Consider the following 18187-nt stretch of genomic DNA (forward strand, 5'->3'; position numbering starts at 1 on the left):
GGCTGAGGCAGGAGAATAGCTTGAATCTGGGAGGTGGAGCTTGCGGTGAGCCAAGATCGTGTCATTGCACTCCAGCCTGGGAAACAGAGAGAGACTTCAATTCAAAAAAAAAAAAAGATTACAGATCACCATACTAGATAAAACAGTAATGACAAGTTTTGAAGTATCACAAGGATTACCAAAATGTGACCTGGAGACACAAAGTGAGCACCTCCTGTTGGAAAAATGGGGCCGCAAAACTTGCTTCCCACAAACCTTCAATTTGTAAAAAATGCAGTATCTGTGAAGTGCAGTAAAGTGAAGCACAATAAAAAGAGGTATGCCCGTACATGGAAATTTATAGCAGCTCTGTTTGTAATCACCAAAACTGAAACAACCCAGATGTCCCTCAGTCAGTGCGTGGATAAACAAACTTTGGGACACAACCATACCATGGATACATAAGAACTCTGCAGAAAGGAATAAGCTATTGATACACGCAGCCACATGGATGGATGGATCTCAAAGGCATTATTCTTTGAAGCTGCTTCTTAAAGCAGCCTGATTGTACTGTATGATTCAATTTATATGACATTTTAGGAAAGAAAAAACTTTAGCAAGAACAAATCAGTAGTTGCCGGGAGCTGGTGGGGAGTGGAGGGAGAGGGTTACTACTAATAATTAATATGAGGGATTTTGGAGGGTGATGGACTAGTCTGTATCCTGACAATAGAGTCGTGGTAGTTATATGAGTCTATCCGTGTGTTAAAATTTGCAGAACTGTACAGCAAAAAAGGAAATTTTACTGTAAGTTAATTTAAAAATAAAATTAAATAGCAATATAAACTCATTATGTAAATGTAGCACACTTTTTATGAAAGTTAACCATATTTTCAAAAACAACAAAAAATTAGAACAGTGGCATTGTTTTACATTTTTTGTAAATCTCTTTCCTGTCTAGCTTTATATAGAGAGCTGAGTTCTCATATCTCCTTCTGCATTCACTCTGTTGTGATATCACATGTCACATCATTTCTGGAAAACCCTACTATATATACACTTGAAAGAGGCTGAGAGTGAAAAAAGCCAGTAATGTTTTAGTAGTTTTAGGATCATTGTTTTGACCCCGTGGAGCATCTGAAATGGTCTCAGGGATTCCCAAGGGTTTCTGAACCCACTTTGAAAACCAATGATATAACACATTGTTCCAAATTTTATTTTCATAGCATCTTGACTTTTATTTTCCTAGCTACATCCACATGTTCCCTGTGTTTACTTAATGCCTATGTTCAAATTGGCCCTTTTTTAAAACTTAAATTTATTTAAAGAGGAAACTTGCTATATCTCCTATAAATAGAAAACCAGTACCACCTTCCCATAAATAGTAAATACAAAACAAATAAGCAATGAGAAACTTAATATACATTTTTAAAGTTTATTTCTGGGCCAGGTGCAGTGGCTCACGCCTGTAATCCCAGCGCCTTGGGAGGCCGAGGCGGGTGGATCACCAGAGGTCAGGAGTTCGAGACCAACCTGGCCAACATGGTGAAACCCCATCTCTACTAATAGTAAAGTACAAAAATTAGCCAGGTGTGATGGCGGGCACCTGTAATCCCAGCTACTCAGGAGGCTGAGACAAGAGAATCGCTTGAACCCGAGAGGCAGAGGTTGCAGTGAGGCAAGATTGCACCACTACACTCTAGCCTGGGCGACAGAGTGAGACTCCGTCTCAAATAAATAAATAAATAACTTAAATTAAATTAAATTAAATTGAAAGTTTACCTCTGAACCATCTAAAATCGTCTCTGCATGCCACGGTTTGGAAAACACTAATGTAGAGAAGAAACAACAATGATCATGATAGCTAATTCTAACATGCTACTTCATTTGTATCAACCCATTGAGTCCTGGCAATTACCGCTGTACAAGGCAGACAGAATTATTATACTGTCTTTCTACAAAAAAAAGAAAGAAAAAAAAAAACTTTGAAGCACAAGGAGGTTGAAGAAGTTGCTCAGGGTTCCACAACAAGTAAATTCCGGAGCTGGAATTTGAATCCAAGCAATCTGGCTGCAGAGTCCAAGATGCTGTCTTGGCACATGGGAAACCTAGATCTTTGTTGAAGTCCTGCCATCAGTTGGTTCTTAGACATGTCACTGAACCTCACTGTCCTCATCAGTAAAATGAGAAAGGTGAACTAAATCAATGTTACAAGTTTAAATGTCTGGTGCCCACGGGGGCCAGATAGTTAAGGGGAAACTAGACTGAATGCGATACAATAGGGAGTGGTGGGGATTTTACATCTTATCAGAAGAAGGCAGCTTCTATCAGTTTCAACTGTTTTTTATTTTTATTTTTTTTTTTGGCCTTTATTTTATTTGATCAGAGAAGATTGAGGTCTCGGTATTTTTGTGTAAAGTTTCCCAAGTTTTAGAACACTAGGAAGGGCCCGCCATGCACATGGGCTGACTGCTTTGTGACTTCTTGACTGGATGAGCTCCTCTTGACTTAGAGGATTTATTATTAAATGAGCTGTTTTTGTACAACGGTAGAAACTAAATCCAAATTACAGAAATAGGCAGTTTAAAACAGTGACGAAAGAGCATAAGGACTTAGAACGTGGCTCAACACAGCCTACATAAATATTAAGAGCTGGGTTAATTGAAAAGCCAAGGTACATTCATAGAATAACAAAGTGTATTTCTTTGTGTTCCTTTTGTGTTGTATTAGAGTAAATGAGCAATATTTATCCAGTGCTAATTCTCAGTTTGCAGAGAGCTAATGTAATCATGAGATGAGCTTATTGAAATTCTTTTCTTAGACATAGAGACTTGCCCAAGAATGGTGAGTATTAGGAACTTTAGTCAGCACTTGCTCAGAATAGTAAATGCGAACATGTGATTTATGCCATTGTGTGCGCAAAGTAATGTTTCCTGAGACATTTTCTATATATATGTTGGCTAGTTTTTGTTTTCTTGTGGTGGGAGGGGGGTGTTGGCTTGTTGCTCCCCCCTCCTCTCCTTATCAGATTTCCTTCCATGGCGTTTGACAATGTGGCAGGGCCAGTTTCTCTGTGAATCCACAGTAAAACATACTGGTGGTTTCACAATTAAGCCAAACTTGGGTTTATGGCTTATACATGTTTATGTGAATTCCTGCATTTGTTTTTATGTGTGTGTGTATATTCATGAAAGATCTGTTTGAGAGAGGAAGAAAAAGGGAGGATAAAACCTATAGACTGAATCATAAAAGATGGGTTTATTCATTAATGACATCATAAGGATAGTATTTTCTCTTGGTTAATAAATTATTTCTTTGGAGGGTGTTGTAAGCCATCCAAAGATAGTCATGCCATTTCTTGGAAAAGATCTGAAGCAACTAGTAATTGAAATGATAATCATTTGATCAGAGAGCTATTTGAAAATAACACTCATCTACAAACTTGTCTCTTCTGGGAAACCGTATGTAGTCAAAATGTTGCCAAATTGTCTCTTTACTAATGTTGAGACTGATACACCTAATTATTTTCCAGTACATTCTAAACTTGATTTCTGGTGTGCCCTGTCCAGAAGCTGTTCCCATATGCTTTGAAACAATATCTAGCCTGACTTTATTCTGACATTTAATAATCACCATGAAAATAGCTATAAAATGCATGACAACTACAGATCTTTTATTTCAAGAGGATGGTGTGGTGAATCTGAGGGAAATCATCCGTTGAAATGGTATTTTGTAATGGGCCCCATTGTTTATAAAGTACTCAAATTTTTTCTTGAGCAGAGGATAAAAACACAGTTTCCCACTTTGTCTCCCGTTTAGTGGTAGTTCATGTTTAATCATGATAAGGGAAAAGATTCCATTACTGAAGTTTGACTTTTCATTTTTGATAGAGTATTTGTTACTCTGCTGCTGCCTAACAGACTTTCTTCTCAGAAGCAGCTTGGAACTCAGTGAGGAAAATTGAAATTTTAGATTCTACCTTAAAACATAAAAAAAAAAAACCCTCAACCCAGGGCTTCTTATTATGTGAAGGTTATCCTAATAACCTTTTTTTGTTCGAATTGGAGAAGTGTGTGTGTGTGTGTGTGTGTGTGTGTGTGTGTGTCGGTGGGGCAAAAGGAGGAAGAAAAAGTCATGTTTGGGGAGGAGGAAAAAGTCCTGTTTAACAGCAAAATTAGCCAAAATCAGTTGTGAATTCCTTTTGTTTAATAGCTTTGAAACATCTTCCTGTTGTTGTTTGTCAGAAATATTTCTAAGATTTTGTAAGCTTAGGGGTTTTCACAGCTAAGCTTTCTTCAGAAATGTGAACTAAAAAAAATGAAAGAAGTCAGTTCAAGTTGAAATGTCAATGCTTAAATAACTTAAAACCCAGTGAGATGATCTTCTTGAGCCTTTTCCAAAAAATCTTCGGGTGAAGGGGCCTCCCTTTGTTCCATGTATGGATGTCTATTAAATATCTTGCTGGATTAATTCTGAGTCAGAAAAGTTGGTTGTTTCCTAGAAGCAATTAAAGATGCTTAACATTCAAATTTATGATCCAGAGGAGAAACTTACATTTCAACTACTTTTCTTAGATTCAAAGACTTTTTCCTCACTCACCCTCTCACCCTCTACCCCATATGTATTAAAAGAAAAAATCAGTTCATTTCTCAGCTTACAAAGTTTTTCAGAAACATGAGAATGTGTAAGTTTCTTTCAGTGGGAAGCACATAACATTTATGAAGTATTTCTTTTGGGATTACATCACAGTTTTATTTAATTTTTAGGACAAAAGTTAAATTCAATATTTGTGTATAAGCCAAGGGAAAATGTACCATAAACATAGGAATTTGGGGGTGAGTCAGAGTTCCAAGAATCCTAGATTTACTTAGACCATTTATGTAGAGACAGGCTCACCATTAGTCATCTAGCTTTCACTTTTTACATTTGCCATTAATTACACCTAAAAACTAGCTTTCACCCAAGTGGTCAGCTAGGTAGAGTGTGAGCTTGGGCAACCAACATTAAAAATGGCTATTAGAATTACTGTCCTATTTTTGGATACTTTCTAATTGTGTAACAAATACAAAACTTATTCCTTAACTAAACAATTAGCAGTGAAAAACCATTGAAATGAAGTGAGTTACTAAAGATTCTGTGTCACCAAAATGCACACAGTCTCCTTGCATTAGGTTAAACCACTCATATGGCATTTCAGGTGGGCCTTGTGGAGAGTGGATCATTTCCCTCAAACCTATAAATAACCGTTTTTTGTTCTTCCCCAACCACCTCTTGTAGGATGAAGTCATTGCTGTTTCTGAAAAGGTGATTGTGAAGCTTGAAGACCTGGTCAAGTGGGTACATTCTGATTTCTCCAAGTGGAGATGTGGCCTCCACGCTGGACCCGTGAAAACTGAGGCCTTGGGAAGGAATGGACAGAAGGAAGCTCTGCTGAAGTACAGGCAGTCAACCCTAAACAGTGGACTCAACTTCAAAGATGTTCTCAAGGAGAAGGCAGACCTGGGTAAATATGACTCGTACTTTTAAATCTAATGTGTGGGCGTATATAGTAACTTTTCGGTTGTAGATTTTTCTGGAAACGCTATCATTTGTATATAAATATATTTAAAATTTCTTTAACCTCAAAGGGGCCTAAGAATATGGATGGAGAAATGACTGGATGGGTAAGGAATGAGTGTTACCTGTTGGATCACAGGACCATTTATGTGTGGATCCTTGCTCTGGGGTGATACAGTGGTTCTGAACAACTTTCAGTGTGATGTCAAGGCAGACGATTTGATTATAGCACCTGAAATTTAATTAATAAAGCGTTTATATACTTGCTATAAGTATATAGTATGACATCTATTAACACCATGTCCCAATTTCATGTTTTACATTGAGTGGAAAACAAACTGAGGAAAAGAGATGACTTCCTCAATGTGGAGCAAGAAAACAATGTCAAGCCAGGGGATCCACTGGTTGGCAACCAATGGCATAGGTTTGCTTGATCCTTTAGCGTTCAGTGGTACCATCTATATATATATATATATATTTTTTTTTGCATATGTATATATATATATATATATTTTTTTTTTTTTGCTTCCTTCCCTCTTCCACTGTAAGTTTAAAGGAGAACTTGGACTGTGGAGTAGTTACGCTGGTTGGTGTTTGCATACTAACTCTGCTGCTTACTTAGCTGTGTGGCCTAAGGCAAATAATTTAACTTATAAGCCTCAGTTTCCCCATCTAAAAAATAGGGAAACTTTACAGGGTTATTGTGAGATGTGAGATAGAAAGGGTAGAGCACATTGACTGGCATAAACGAGGGGCTCCATAATTAGTTATATTGCTTTTTCTTAACACTTTCTTCTCCAGTGACATTTTGTGTCCTTTCATTGCTTTTTTTCCCTTCTGTTTGTATTCCCATGTCATTCACTTATTTACTCTCCTAGCATTGCTCAAGACGAAAATTGTTGACCTCTGATTTAGACTAGTTATTTCCTCTTTAGGCAAAGAGGAACTGCGCTTTAACATATTAAGGCATCTTTTTCTTTCATTTGCGCACAATGCTGATTTTTGCAGTCCTATTTTATGCCTTAATGTGACAGCTTCCTGTTTTTTTTTTTAAACCCAGAACTTAACTATTACAACAAACCTAGGCAATTTATTTTAATTGGCATAAAGAGACTGAATAACACCAGTAACTGACTGTGGCTTTCATGTGACTCTGGTTTGTGATGAGCTGTGCTGTGTTTTGGGAATAGCATTAATATTTTCTTGCAGTTTGAGTTTAACTATCAACAGTTTCCTGGCATCTTTTGGTTGATGTCAGACGGGAACATTTTGGATATGGCAGCCTGATTGTCACGTGCACATTTAGAGAAAATTATTAAGCTAGTGGTTTTCCTTCTAAAGCCAAAGAGTTTTTTAATAGTCTTCCTATATATACTGTTACACCCCCCAGTTTTGTGAACACACAATGACTAGTCTTATGACTTGCGATAATGCTGAATAATACATCTGTTGTGTTACTTTCCTAATGTATGATCCAAGTTGTATTGCCGTTGTCTTATGTTTTCCTTAACATTAAAACCTTTCTTTTGTTTGTTTAATTTTGTGTGTGTGTTATGGAATATACTGTTACTAATAAAAAGTTAAACAGGAAACCCACAGGGGACAAAAGGATGTGTAGATGGTTAAGCTTGATGTCACACATATAAACAAGAGTATTTATAGCAAGGTTTATGTTTAAAATTGTGTTTAAAATGGATAATTTATTAATGAACAGGAAAATAAGTCTAACTTCTTAATTCCACCCAAAGAATTAAGAGGTTGATCCTCCTGGATTCTAAAAAAAAGAAGGTCCATATTCTACCTTTTTGCAATTGATTCCAGAAGAAATTGGTTTATAGTGGTCACAGTACTTGCAGGTGGTTTGACCTGGAAAATCTAGATGAGTGGTTTTTAAATCTAGTTGCTCATTAGACTCATGAAAGAAATTTAAAAAACAGTACTGATTACTGAGTCCAGCTTCTCTAGATTCTTCATTCAGTAGGACTAAGGAAAGGCCAAGGAATGTGTATTGATAAAAAGGTTCCAGGACGGGTGCGGTGGCTCACGCCTGTAATCCCAGCACTTTGGGAGGCTGAGGCGGGTGGATCATCTGAGGTCAGGAGTTCGAGACCAGCCTGGCCAACATGGTGAAACCCCTTCTCTACTAAAAATACAAAAATTGGTCGCGCATGGTGGCAGAGGCCTGTAATCTCAGCTACTTGGGAGGCTGAGGCAGGAGAATTGCTGGAACCTGGGAGGCAGAGGTTGCACTGAGACGAAATCATCGCACCATTGCACTGCAGTCCAGGCGACAACAGCGAGACTCTGTCTAAAAAAGCGGGGTTCTTAGGTTGACTCTGATTTTGTTTGTTTGTTTGTTTGTTTTGGTCTCATTTTGGAGACAGCTTTATGATCAGTGCTGAAGAAGGGAAAATAATCAACAGGAGAGTTGATTGGGAGGCTCTCCCCTGGGGAACAAGAAACACCATGTACTTAAAAAATTTTTAATGTAAAATACCCCTTTAAGGATAGAATTTAGGGCCTTGAAATTCTACTCAGTTGAACTGTGAGGAATTTGAGACAAATAGCTTTTGTAATTGGAATGCACACTGTGTTGTAATAATGTGGAAAGAGAAACAAAAACTTTCCTTAATGTAATGAGTTTCCATTATCTGCCTGATCTAAGGTTGGTAAGTCTACATTGTCAGGATTTATATTGAAGAGATAGGGGGTGTCATTTTCTTTACACATTCCTTTCCCCACAACTTTCTCTTCAGCCTCTTCCTTTCTCTGTCTATAACATCAAAATATTTGTTGTCTGTACTTTTCTTTCTCCACAGTGGTTTTCTTATCTCCTTTTCTGTTGGTCACACTGAAACCACCTCCAATACCACATTGTTAATGGAAATTCACACACTTATTAGGTTTTTCCTTCTGTAGAACCCTTCCAACTCCTCATTGTTCTTACCAAAGAAAGAAGATGAACTGTGAGATTATTTGAGACCCCCCCTTTTTTCTGGTGGAAGTAAGCAAAGAACGGAAAGATCTCACCTTTCTATGGATAAAGTAAAACTCCAACATGTTATTGTTTTTTAACTGAGTTACTTCATAGTGTTAAAACATCAATAATAACAAAATAATTAGATTGGTTCTTAGAGAAGGGATTTTAAAATATAAAAGCTCATTAAAGAACTTTTCTTGCTCAGTGTTTAGGTAGAATAAGTTCCCTTTAATCCCAGTTTGTGTCACTTCCTGTCTCTCTCTGAATAGTAAAAAAAAAACAAGAATGTTCTCACAAATGTGTGTCTGCCAACAAATTAATACTCCACAAAGAGAAACTCTGCCCCACATGGCAGCTTCCAATAAATGCTCTGATTCAAATCACAACTCTTTCATTTTTTTTTATTCCCTTCCCCCTTGAGGGAGCACATTTAGACAATATTTGAGGATGTCATCTTTCTGCTTTTTAAAACTCTCTAGAGTTTTCGTTTTAAGACTCTTAATGGTTGATGACTAAAACTACAGATCTGGATAGTGGAAAAACTAATAATCTTAAAAAACACTTCTGAGATGTGGCAAAGTGCATTCATTCTCTTCCCTCCTCTTTGTCCTTTTCAAAGAAAGAAAGTTCAATATGAAACCAATGCAAATTATGACTTTACTCAGTGAGATATTTTACCTTCTTTCAGACTGTTTCATACTGAAGTTTATAAAAAAAAAAAAAAGAAAAATAACTATGTTAAAATAGGAGGGTTAAGGAATGTATTATTCATAAGCATAATGAACACAAGAACCTGTTTTTCCAGAAGAATTGGGTTGATTAAATCATTCACCACACAAGCCTCTAGTTATTTATTTTTGTCTTTAGAATTACAGTACTTAGCTTTTATAATAAAGTGGACTTGATAGCCATATTTGGTATGGCAGTTGAAAGTAGTCAAATGAAGAATTATTTCGTTTTACAAAATTTTTAGCAAGTAAGGAATATAAACACTATCAGTTAAGCATAGCAAACTTGCATTTTTTATTCCTTGGGCTATAGTTTGAAAAAAAATCAAATTATTTTATGTAACACTGATTCTTACAGAGTTCCTTTAAGCGAAGTATGAAAGCTGCAGTGTAAGCTTTATTGGCCTATAAATATGTCATTATAGTTGGACTACATTTATATGCTTTGGATTGTTGTTTAAGCCAAGAAAATATGTCTCTACAGGTTGACTTTTTATTGAAGCCCTTTGAGGCATACAACAGAATGTATTTTAGGCTAAGGTTATTAAAACAGCATTTTCATTTCTTTGCAGCAGACTCATTGTCAATTATGCTGCCACAAACTGTCTGTGGATGGGCAGTTATGAATGGTTTCATCTCCAAATGTGTCTTTAGGAAAAGAAAGAAAAGATAGAGGAGTCTGAGCTGAAATCGAGAAAAAAGACCCAAAGATTATGTGTGGGGGTTTGGCTGAATTTAATGATGGGGGTTCCCTCAGTTCAATTTCTGTTTCTAAATCTGTCCCTTCAAATTGAGAAAGAGTAGCTTCCCCCTTTCTTCTGTTGCTGGGACTTTCACTGTACTTTTTGGGAATCAACAGCATGGTAGGGTTAAAAGAGCAGAGGGTGGGCTGTCAGGAGAATCGTGGCTGTACCTGTAGATCTGTCACCACTGGAAGAGTCACTGTATGATTTTTCACCTGAGTGCTCTCATGAATTTATTAGGATTTGAAGACATACTTCTTACTGGAACAATCCTTCCTTTCTTTCTAGATTTAAATTTTATGTGTATATTTTTGTTTGTTTTTTCAGTGAAGAAAAATAACTTTTATTATATTAATGAGAGCAATGAATTCTTAATTCTCAGCCACAAAAAATGATAAAATACAATGAGATTTTCAAAGGTAAAAAATAAAATATCTGTACTCAGATCATTGCTGCAGAGATAAAGTAAAATATTATTATACAACTCTAAAGTAACTTGAAAAGAATGCAACTGTTCAACCAAATGGCTCAAAGTAGATTTAAATTTTATGTGTATATTAAAGAGTCTTTGGAAGGTATTTGTTGTTTATATGTTACCTTGGATTGCTGGTTTCACTCTGCCATTTTCCATAACACTGCAACTTGAGAAGTTTCTTAAATGATATATTGTTTATACATTCAGCTTTCTTTTGTCTAAAATGGGCAATAATGTGTACCTGCCTGTTTCTTGTTGGATTTTTGAGAAGACCAACTGAGAACAAATTAGTTAATATCTGTGGAAACATTTGTGATAGTGAAGTCTAAAGTGGTATTATTACTACATAGTTATTATCAGAAGCAGGTTCTGTATGATAGGGAGCCATGTGGGACAAGGTTGGCTTATTTGTCCATTTTGAATTTCCCTAATCACACACGCATTCTAGTGATTTAGAATAGGGCTTACTCTCATGATTGTCCCCCTCAATAGAAAACTATTATAAAAGTCCTTCAGGGCCGGGCGCGGTGGCTCAAGCCTGTAATCCCAGCACTTTGGGAGGCCGAGACGGGCGGATCACGAGGTCAGGAGATCGACACCATCCTGGCTAACACGGTGAAACCCTGTCTCTACTAAAAAATACAAAAAAACTAGCCGGGCGAGGTGGCGGGCGCCTGTAGTCCCAGCTACTCGGGAGGCCGAGGCAGGAGAATGGCGTGAACCCGGGAGGCGGAGCTTGCAGTGAGCTGAGATCCAGCCACTGCCCTCCAGCCTGGGCGACAGAGCAAGACTCCGTCTCGAAGGAAAAAAAAAAAAAAAAGACTCCTTCAGGTTTTTGCTTGTTTATATGTACATATATAAATACATATTATATATGACTATTATTTTAATATATATTTATTTCAAATAATAAATGTATGTAATATCTATTATATAACATAAACATTTTATATATTTATTCATATATTAATATATATTCATATTTTACAAACTTTTATCTCCTGAAAATTCTGTCAAAATAAGCTGAGCCATAAGTGGCCAGTTGTATGGGACCGCTCAAATACTCTTAGTTAAAAATTAGCTGTAGTTTTTGCTTGGAGCTTCTGGAGGCCTTGTATTGCAAATGGTTGTTTCAGATCACTTTTGAGTTTGGTATGTCAAGCAGCTTCCTGAGATGTGGACATGGGAAGGATTCTCACTTTTTGTGGAAGAAAACAGTATAGATGTCTGTAAAAAGCATGCTAAATGCTGACATTTTGTCATAGAGACTTTTCACTGCTAATGAATTTATTAGGATTGGAAGACATCCTTCTTACTGGGACAATCCTTCCTTCCTTTCTAGATTTAAATTTTGTATGTATATTAAAGAGTCTTTTGAAGGTATTTGTTGCTTGCATTGCTGGCCTAACTCTAGTATTTTTCTTAACACTGCAACTTGAGAAGTTTCTTAAATAATATATTGTTGCACTATGCTATTCATGAATATCATGAAGAACCCTTACAGAACAACCTCCTAACTAAAACGAATTTGGGCCGGGCACAGTGGCTCACGTCTGTAATCCCAACACTTTGGGAGGCCAAGGTGGGTGGATCACAAGGTCAGGGGTTCAAGACTAGCCTGGACAACATAGCGAAACACCATCTTTACTAAAAATATAAAAATTAGCCAGGCATGGTGGCATGCGACTGTAGTCCCAGCTACTCGGGAGGCTGAGGCAGGAGAACCACTTGAACCTGGGAGGCGGAGGTTGTGGTGAGCAGAGATCACACCACTGCACTCCAGCCTGGGCAACAGAGTGAGACTCTGTTTCAAAAAAAAAAAAAAAAAAATTGGCCTTTATAGTATCCTTAAGTTCAACATAGAAACTGATTACATACAAGACTTTTCAAAGATTTGTAAAGATACTTTCCAAAGGATTTTCTCTCTGACAATATTGTTGTGTTAACCATGCATTCTTTAAAGAATTTCATCATGGCATAATTAACATTGGAGGAGATACTCTCCAAGTGCCCACATGCCTCTCATGACAAACCAAAGGACCTTTAAATGGGGTACAAGAATCTGCATCCAAGACATTCAAAGTTTTCGAACAGCTTATTACCAGTATATCTTCTTTCTTTCCTTCCTTCCTAACTTCCTTCCTTTTTTTTTTTTTTTTTGAGACAGCAGGGTCTCTCTCTCTTGCCCACGCTGGAGTGCAGTGGTGCGATCTTGGCTCACTGCAACGTCCACTTCCTGGGTTCAAGCAATTCTCCTGCCTCAGCCTCGCAAGTAGCTGGGATTACAGGTGCCCGCCACCGTGCCCAGCTAATTTTTGTATTTTTTCAGTAGATATGGGGTTTCACGATGTTGGCCAGGCTGGTCACAAACTCGTAAACTCAAGTGATCATCCGTCTTGGCCTCCCAAAGTGCTGGGATGACAGGCATGAGCCACTGTGTCCAATCCAGTATGTTTTCTAAGAAACTAGGAATACATATAGTTGTAACACATAAGTAATAAGATTATTCATTTCATTTGAAATTTAAATTTTGGCTTGACCATCTAATCATATAGTTGAATATTGCCCCGCAATAGTGGAAGAATGAGTGAGTAAACGTGGCTCAAATAAGTAACATTCATTTATGCTGTCTACAATCAACCATCTCAGCTTTTCCTGCTAGAAAAGTGGTCTTTGTGAAATCTAACCGAGTCTGAGCCAGTCAACAGCTGGTCATTGATACTGCTGCCCAGGTACTTATACTGCCATCACTCATGAAGGCACAATCCAAGTTAAAACCCTTTCATTTGGAATTTCTGTTGACCTGAGGATTTTCTAGTGTTTCCTGCAGCCACGAAAGATTCTTGGAATTCCAGGTTCATTTCTTCTTTTGATGACAGACTGAAGATGGACCATCAACTGAAAAGAAATTTGTAGAATTTTGGAATTTATTCTTACGTTTCCATTTGGAGATGTCAGGGCAGAAGTAGAAAAAAAGTGATATTGGAACTTTCTGTGCTATTTTTAGTATCCAGGCTACCAGTATTTACCTCTAGGATACAATGTATGAAAAAGGTAAACTCACGCTTTTCTGAAACTCTATAGAATTGTCAGGCTCCAAGGGGCCTTCATGAACCTTGTTTTCTCCTCTTTTTCCTTCTAACAGTCTTCAGTCCTCTCTTTTCAGTTCTTCCCTAAGATGTGCTTTCAGAATCCCTCACCATTACAGTTACTCATCTTAGGATACACTTTAGGTGATTTTGTTTGTTTGTTTGTTTTTGTTTTTTTCTGAGATGGAGTTTTGCTCTGTCACCAGGTTGGAGTTGGCTCACTGCAGCCTCTGTCTCCTGGGTTCAAGCGATTTCCCTGCCTCAGCCTCCCAAGTAGCTAGGACTACAGGCACGCACCACCATGTCTGGCTAATTTTTTTTTGTATTTTAGTAGAGACAGGGCTTCACCGTGTTGGCCAGGATGCCCTTGATGTCCTGACCTCATGATATGCCCGCCTTGGCCTCCCAAAGTGCTGGGATTACAGGTGTGAGCCACCATGCCCGGCCGAGGTGATTTTTTAATACCATTTAACTCATTTATATTGCAGGAGCTCATTTTTACTAAGAATCCTAGAGCCAGAGTAGGAGTAGATTCTAGAGAAAGTCCCCAGTGATCCATTATGCGTGACCAGAACTCTAAGGAGCTGGCTTGGCGTCCTCCAGATACGACATGACATTAGCAAAACTACTGGACTCTTCTCTATAGCTGTACGGCCTTGACCATTCTATACGTAAGAGCAAAAAGGGGGAAAATATTCTGCCACTACACTCCCTGAAGTTTAGGTACCTGTTTGTTTGTTTTTATACACAGTAATATTAAGTGTAGACTAGTATCTAATGAACATCATTGTTAATTAATATGGCAGCTACTGTGGCTCAATATCAATGTTGTGCCTTCTGAGCTTCTGTAGTTCCTGTAGTTGTTTACTCTAGCATTTAGGATAGGGCTTGCCCAAATTGATTTTTTGCCTCACTAACGGTCTACAGTTGAAGACCAGCTTGGTGTCTGAGAGTTTGTTTAAGCTATTCCAACCAAATAATATAAAAACTGACAAGTCTTCCCTAAATTATCGTATGTGATAGTTTAATCATGTTGTTCTCCTGGACTTAAGCTGTTCTTGTTTTTGTTTTGTTTTGTCTATTTTTTTCTGGCATTTTGTTTTTTTACAGCCATATCTATGATAAAAGATCATGATGGAGAGTGGGCACAGTGGCTCATGCCGGTAATCCCAGCACTTTGGGAGGCCAAGGCAGGTGGACCACTTGAGGTCAGGAGCTTGAGTCCAGCCTGACCAACATAGTAAATCCCCATTCCTACTAAAAATACAAAATTAGATGGACATGGTAGCACACATCCATAATCCCAGCTACTTGGGAGGCCGAGGCAGGAGAATCACTTGAACCGGGGAGGCGGAGGTTTCAGTGAGTCGAGATTGTGCCATTGCACTCCAGCCTGGGCAACAAGAGTGAAACTTTGTCCGCCGCCCCCCATGCCCCCACAAAAAAGACTGTGATGGATAAGACAGCCAATTCATAATTTTGTTTTAGCTTCATTAATTTGAAATGTTAATTTCCCAAAGAACTGTCTGTGGAGATCGCCATATGATGAGAAGATAATCAAAAGATGAAAGAATAAATTCTGTTGTGGTCCTATTCCTTGCTATGCCTTTAGTTTCTTGCTGTGTACCTTGGATTGACTGGAAGCAAGTCTTATGCAGCCTTGGCTTTATATAAGCTCATGAATTTTCATTATCACTGATAGATTGCCAAACTTGGACCAGTAATTCTGTTTGCATTTGGTGATATAAGTGGGTCTATTGTGAAGGACAAACCCAACTGATCTACCATTTTTTTTTTTTTTTTTTTTTTTTTTGAGACAGAGGTTCACTCTGTTGCCCAGGTAGGAGTTCAGTGGTGTGATCTCGGCTGACTGCAACCTCCACCTCCCGGGTTCAAGTGATTCTCCTGCCTCAGCCTCCCAAGTAGCTGGGATTACAGACATGCGCCACCACGCCCAGCTAATTTTTGTATTTTTAGTAGAGACAGGGTTTCACCATGTTGGCCAGGCTGATCTTGAACTCCTGACCTCGTGATCTGCCCGCCTCGGCTTCCCAAAGTGCTGGGATTATAGGCATAAGCCACCACACCTGGCTTCGACCACCACAGTCTTTTAAATATCTTTTGAGAATGCAGCATTGACTCTGTACCTCAGATGTGCTTTTAAAATGAGGTCTGGCTGGGAACAGTGGCTCACACCTATAACCCCAACACTCTGGAAGGCCGAGGTGGGAGGATTGCTTGAGGCCAGGAGTTCAAGAGGAACCTGGGCAACATAGCAAGACCTGTCTCTGCAAAGCATTTTTAAAAATTAGCTGAGTTTGGTGATGCCCAACTGTAGCCCCAGCTACTCAGGAGACTGAGGCAGGACAATCACTGATGCCCAGATGGACCATCAACTGAAAAGAAGTTTGTAGAACAAGGTTGCGGTGAGCTAAGATGATACCACTACACTCCAGTCTGGGCAACACAGTGAGACCCTGTCTCCAAAAATAAATAAATAAATAAATAAATAAAAAATTAAAATGAGGCTTGATTCAGCAGTTCCCCTTTCAGTTGGAGGTGCATGATGCTTTTATTTTATCATGACTCTAAAATGCTTTTGTTTACCTTCTACCTCTCACCTCATTACCCACTATATGATTACTGACAGTGAACCATTATTACAGCTGCTATCATGATAGCATCACCTTGGAACACAAAGCAGATATATCCTACATGTAAATTGATGTGGTTTTGCCGGTGCGTTCTGTGAGCAGGTATCTGATTTGGGCATTTACTCTTAATACTCGGTGGTATTGACACTGATTCTTTTGAACAGTTTGTTTAATCTGTTGAAGTACTTTTAAGTCTGAAGTTCTGTTGCAGCACATTAACTTTCCTAAATGTCAGATTCACTCTTCTCCTGTAACATTATGTGTTTAAGTCTGTAGTTTATGCAGGTCACTGCAGAGGAAAGCTGAGGTTTGGACTTCTAGCTTATTTTAATAAATGTATTTATTTAGGACAGACTGGAATAATAGTGGGTTTTCAAAGGCTTCATGAAGTGCTTCATGCACAGTAGGGGCTGAGCAAATAGTGCTGATGATTTCAGGCTTTTCCTAGTTGCCTCACTGTGTGTTTTCATTTGGTGTGCTTGGATGAAGTGGTATTGCTTCTTTCTTCCTTAAAACCCTGAGCCTGCGCCTTGCCTAGAACTCTCTTTCGTTGGACAGCCCCACTTGCTTTTTGAATTCTTAACTATGTCTATTATCTTTTACTTGTGACCTTTAAATATTGGCATTCCACTTAGGATCCCTGTTTCTTTGCAAACTTCATGCCTACTGGATAAAATACAAATGTTACAGGAGTATCCAGTGAACTTCCAGCCTCCATTTTCTTCTCTTTTTCATTAGGTAGCTTTCATTATTGTTATTTTTTGTTACTACCAATGTTATCCTTGTTTGTTTTAGAAAATATAGGCACTACTGACAAGCAAAATGCAGAAAAATTAAAGTTGCCTATTTTCCTCCCACTCAGAAGTAAGTGCTGTTAGTATTCGTATATGTACCAATGTATATGAATGCATGTATCAGTGAGAATTTATATAGATATTATTTTTCCTCCTAAAAATAAAATCTACTGTTTGGGAATCTACCTTCCTCCACTTAACTTTGTACAGAGGTATTATAAATATGCCCCCATGTTGCAAAATATCCTATACTGATTTTTTTTTTTTTTTTTTTTTTTGACTGCTGAATATTTCATTACAGAGGTGTTTCATACTTTAATTATTGTTAGGCATTTCAGCTCCTTCTGATTCCTTTGAAACTCTTGTAGCTATGCACATAGCCATGCCTATTTCTTTATACATTTGTAGCGGGGGATCACTGGTTCAAAGTGCACACAGAACGTTAAGACCCCTATCCCCTACCTTATCTCCTCTCGTAAACCTTCTACCCTAGCCTAACTAGTCTAACTGCCCCGTCTTCTTTCTCTTTAACCACATATACTCAGTCCCCTGCCTTCCAGACTCTCCAGTGTGTTTTAAGTGGCTCATGCCTTTCTACTCTTGGAATGGCCTTTCTAGGACTCTTACCTGTGGGAATTCTGCCTTTCGTTTAAGACTTGTTTAAGCCTCTGAACTCCTTCTCAGCCATCCAGCTCAGAGGAATTGCCCTGCTTTATTGAGCTCTTATCTTATCACATTTAGTGTCTCTACCACCTTATTGATCACCTTACTCTATACCTACCAATATAATGCAGTATCTTTTTTTCATGTGTTTATCTTATCTTCCCAATAACAGTCTTAACTCTATAGTGTTAGCACTCAGACATCAAAGCTATACCTAGTAGGTTAAGTAAACATGCAGCTTTTACGATCAGACTTTCCTGAAATCTCTGGAGTTCTCTGTTCTTAGTCTACTGGAGACACCTATGCGCATTTGAAGGTTGATTTGATTTCTTTTAGAGCATTTCCTAAGACACTCTAGTGGAGGGGCTATTTCACTGGTACCCTGTAGAAGCAGCAGCTACTTGGGGTATTAGGTTGCTAACTATTCTTGGTCTAATTAGTAGTCATCTATTGATCATTCATTCTAGAAAAACACATTGAGAGATCATGTGAACATGCTTGAAGCTAGCCTGCTAGCCTGAGGATT

At 38.2% G+C, this 18187-nt stretch overlaps 1 protein-coding gene across 5 annotated transcripts in view; it reads left to right on the forward strand.

Annotated features, from left to right (window-relative positions):
* The window catches only part of LOC105466168 (AT-rich interaction domain 5B), a 192639-nt gene that overhangs the window by 32685 nt on the left and 141767 nt on the right, over positions 1–18187 (forward strand). For all 5 annotated transcript variants that reach the window (XM_011715152.2, XM_011715151.2, XM_071069609.1 and 2 more), the window contains one exon: positions 5257–5482. In XM_011715152.2, the coding sequence (XP_011713454.2) occupies positions 5257–5482 (226 nt within the window). The remainder of the gene's footprint in view (positions 1–5256; positions 5483–18187) is intronic.

The sequence above is a fragment of the Macaca nemestrina genome, chromosome 9, assembly GCF_043159975.1.
Source record: "Macaca nemestrina isolate mMacNem1 chromosome 9, mMacNem.hap1, whole genome shotgun sequence".
NCBI classification, from domain to species: domain Eukaryota; kingdom Metazoa; phylum Chordata; class Mammalia; order Primates; family Cercopithecidae; genus Macaca; species Macaca nemestrina.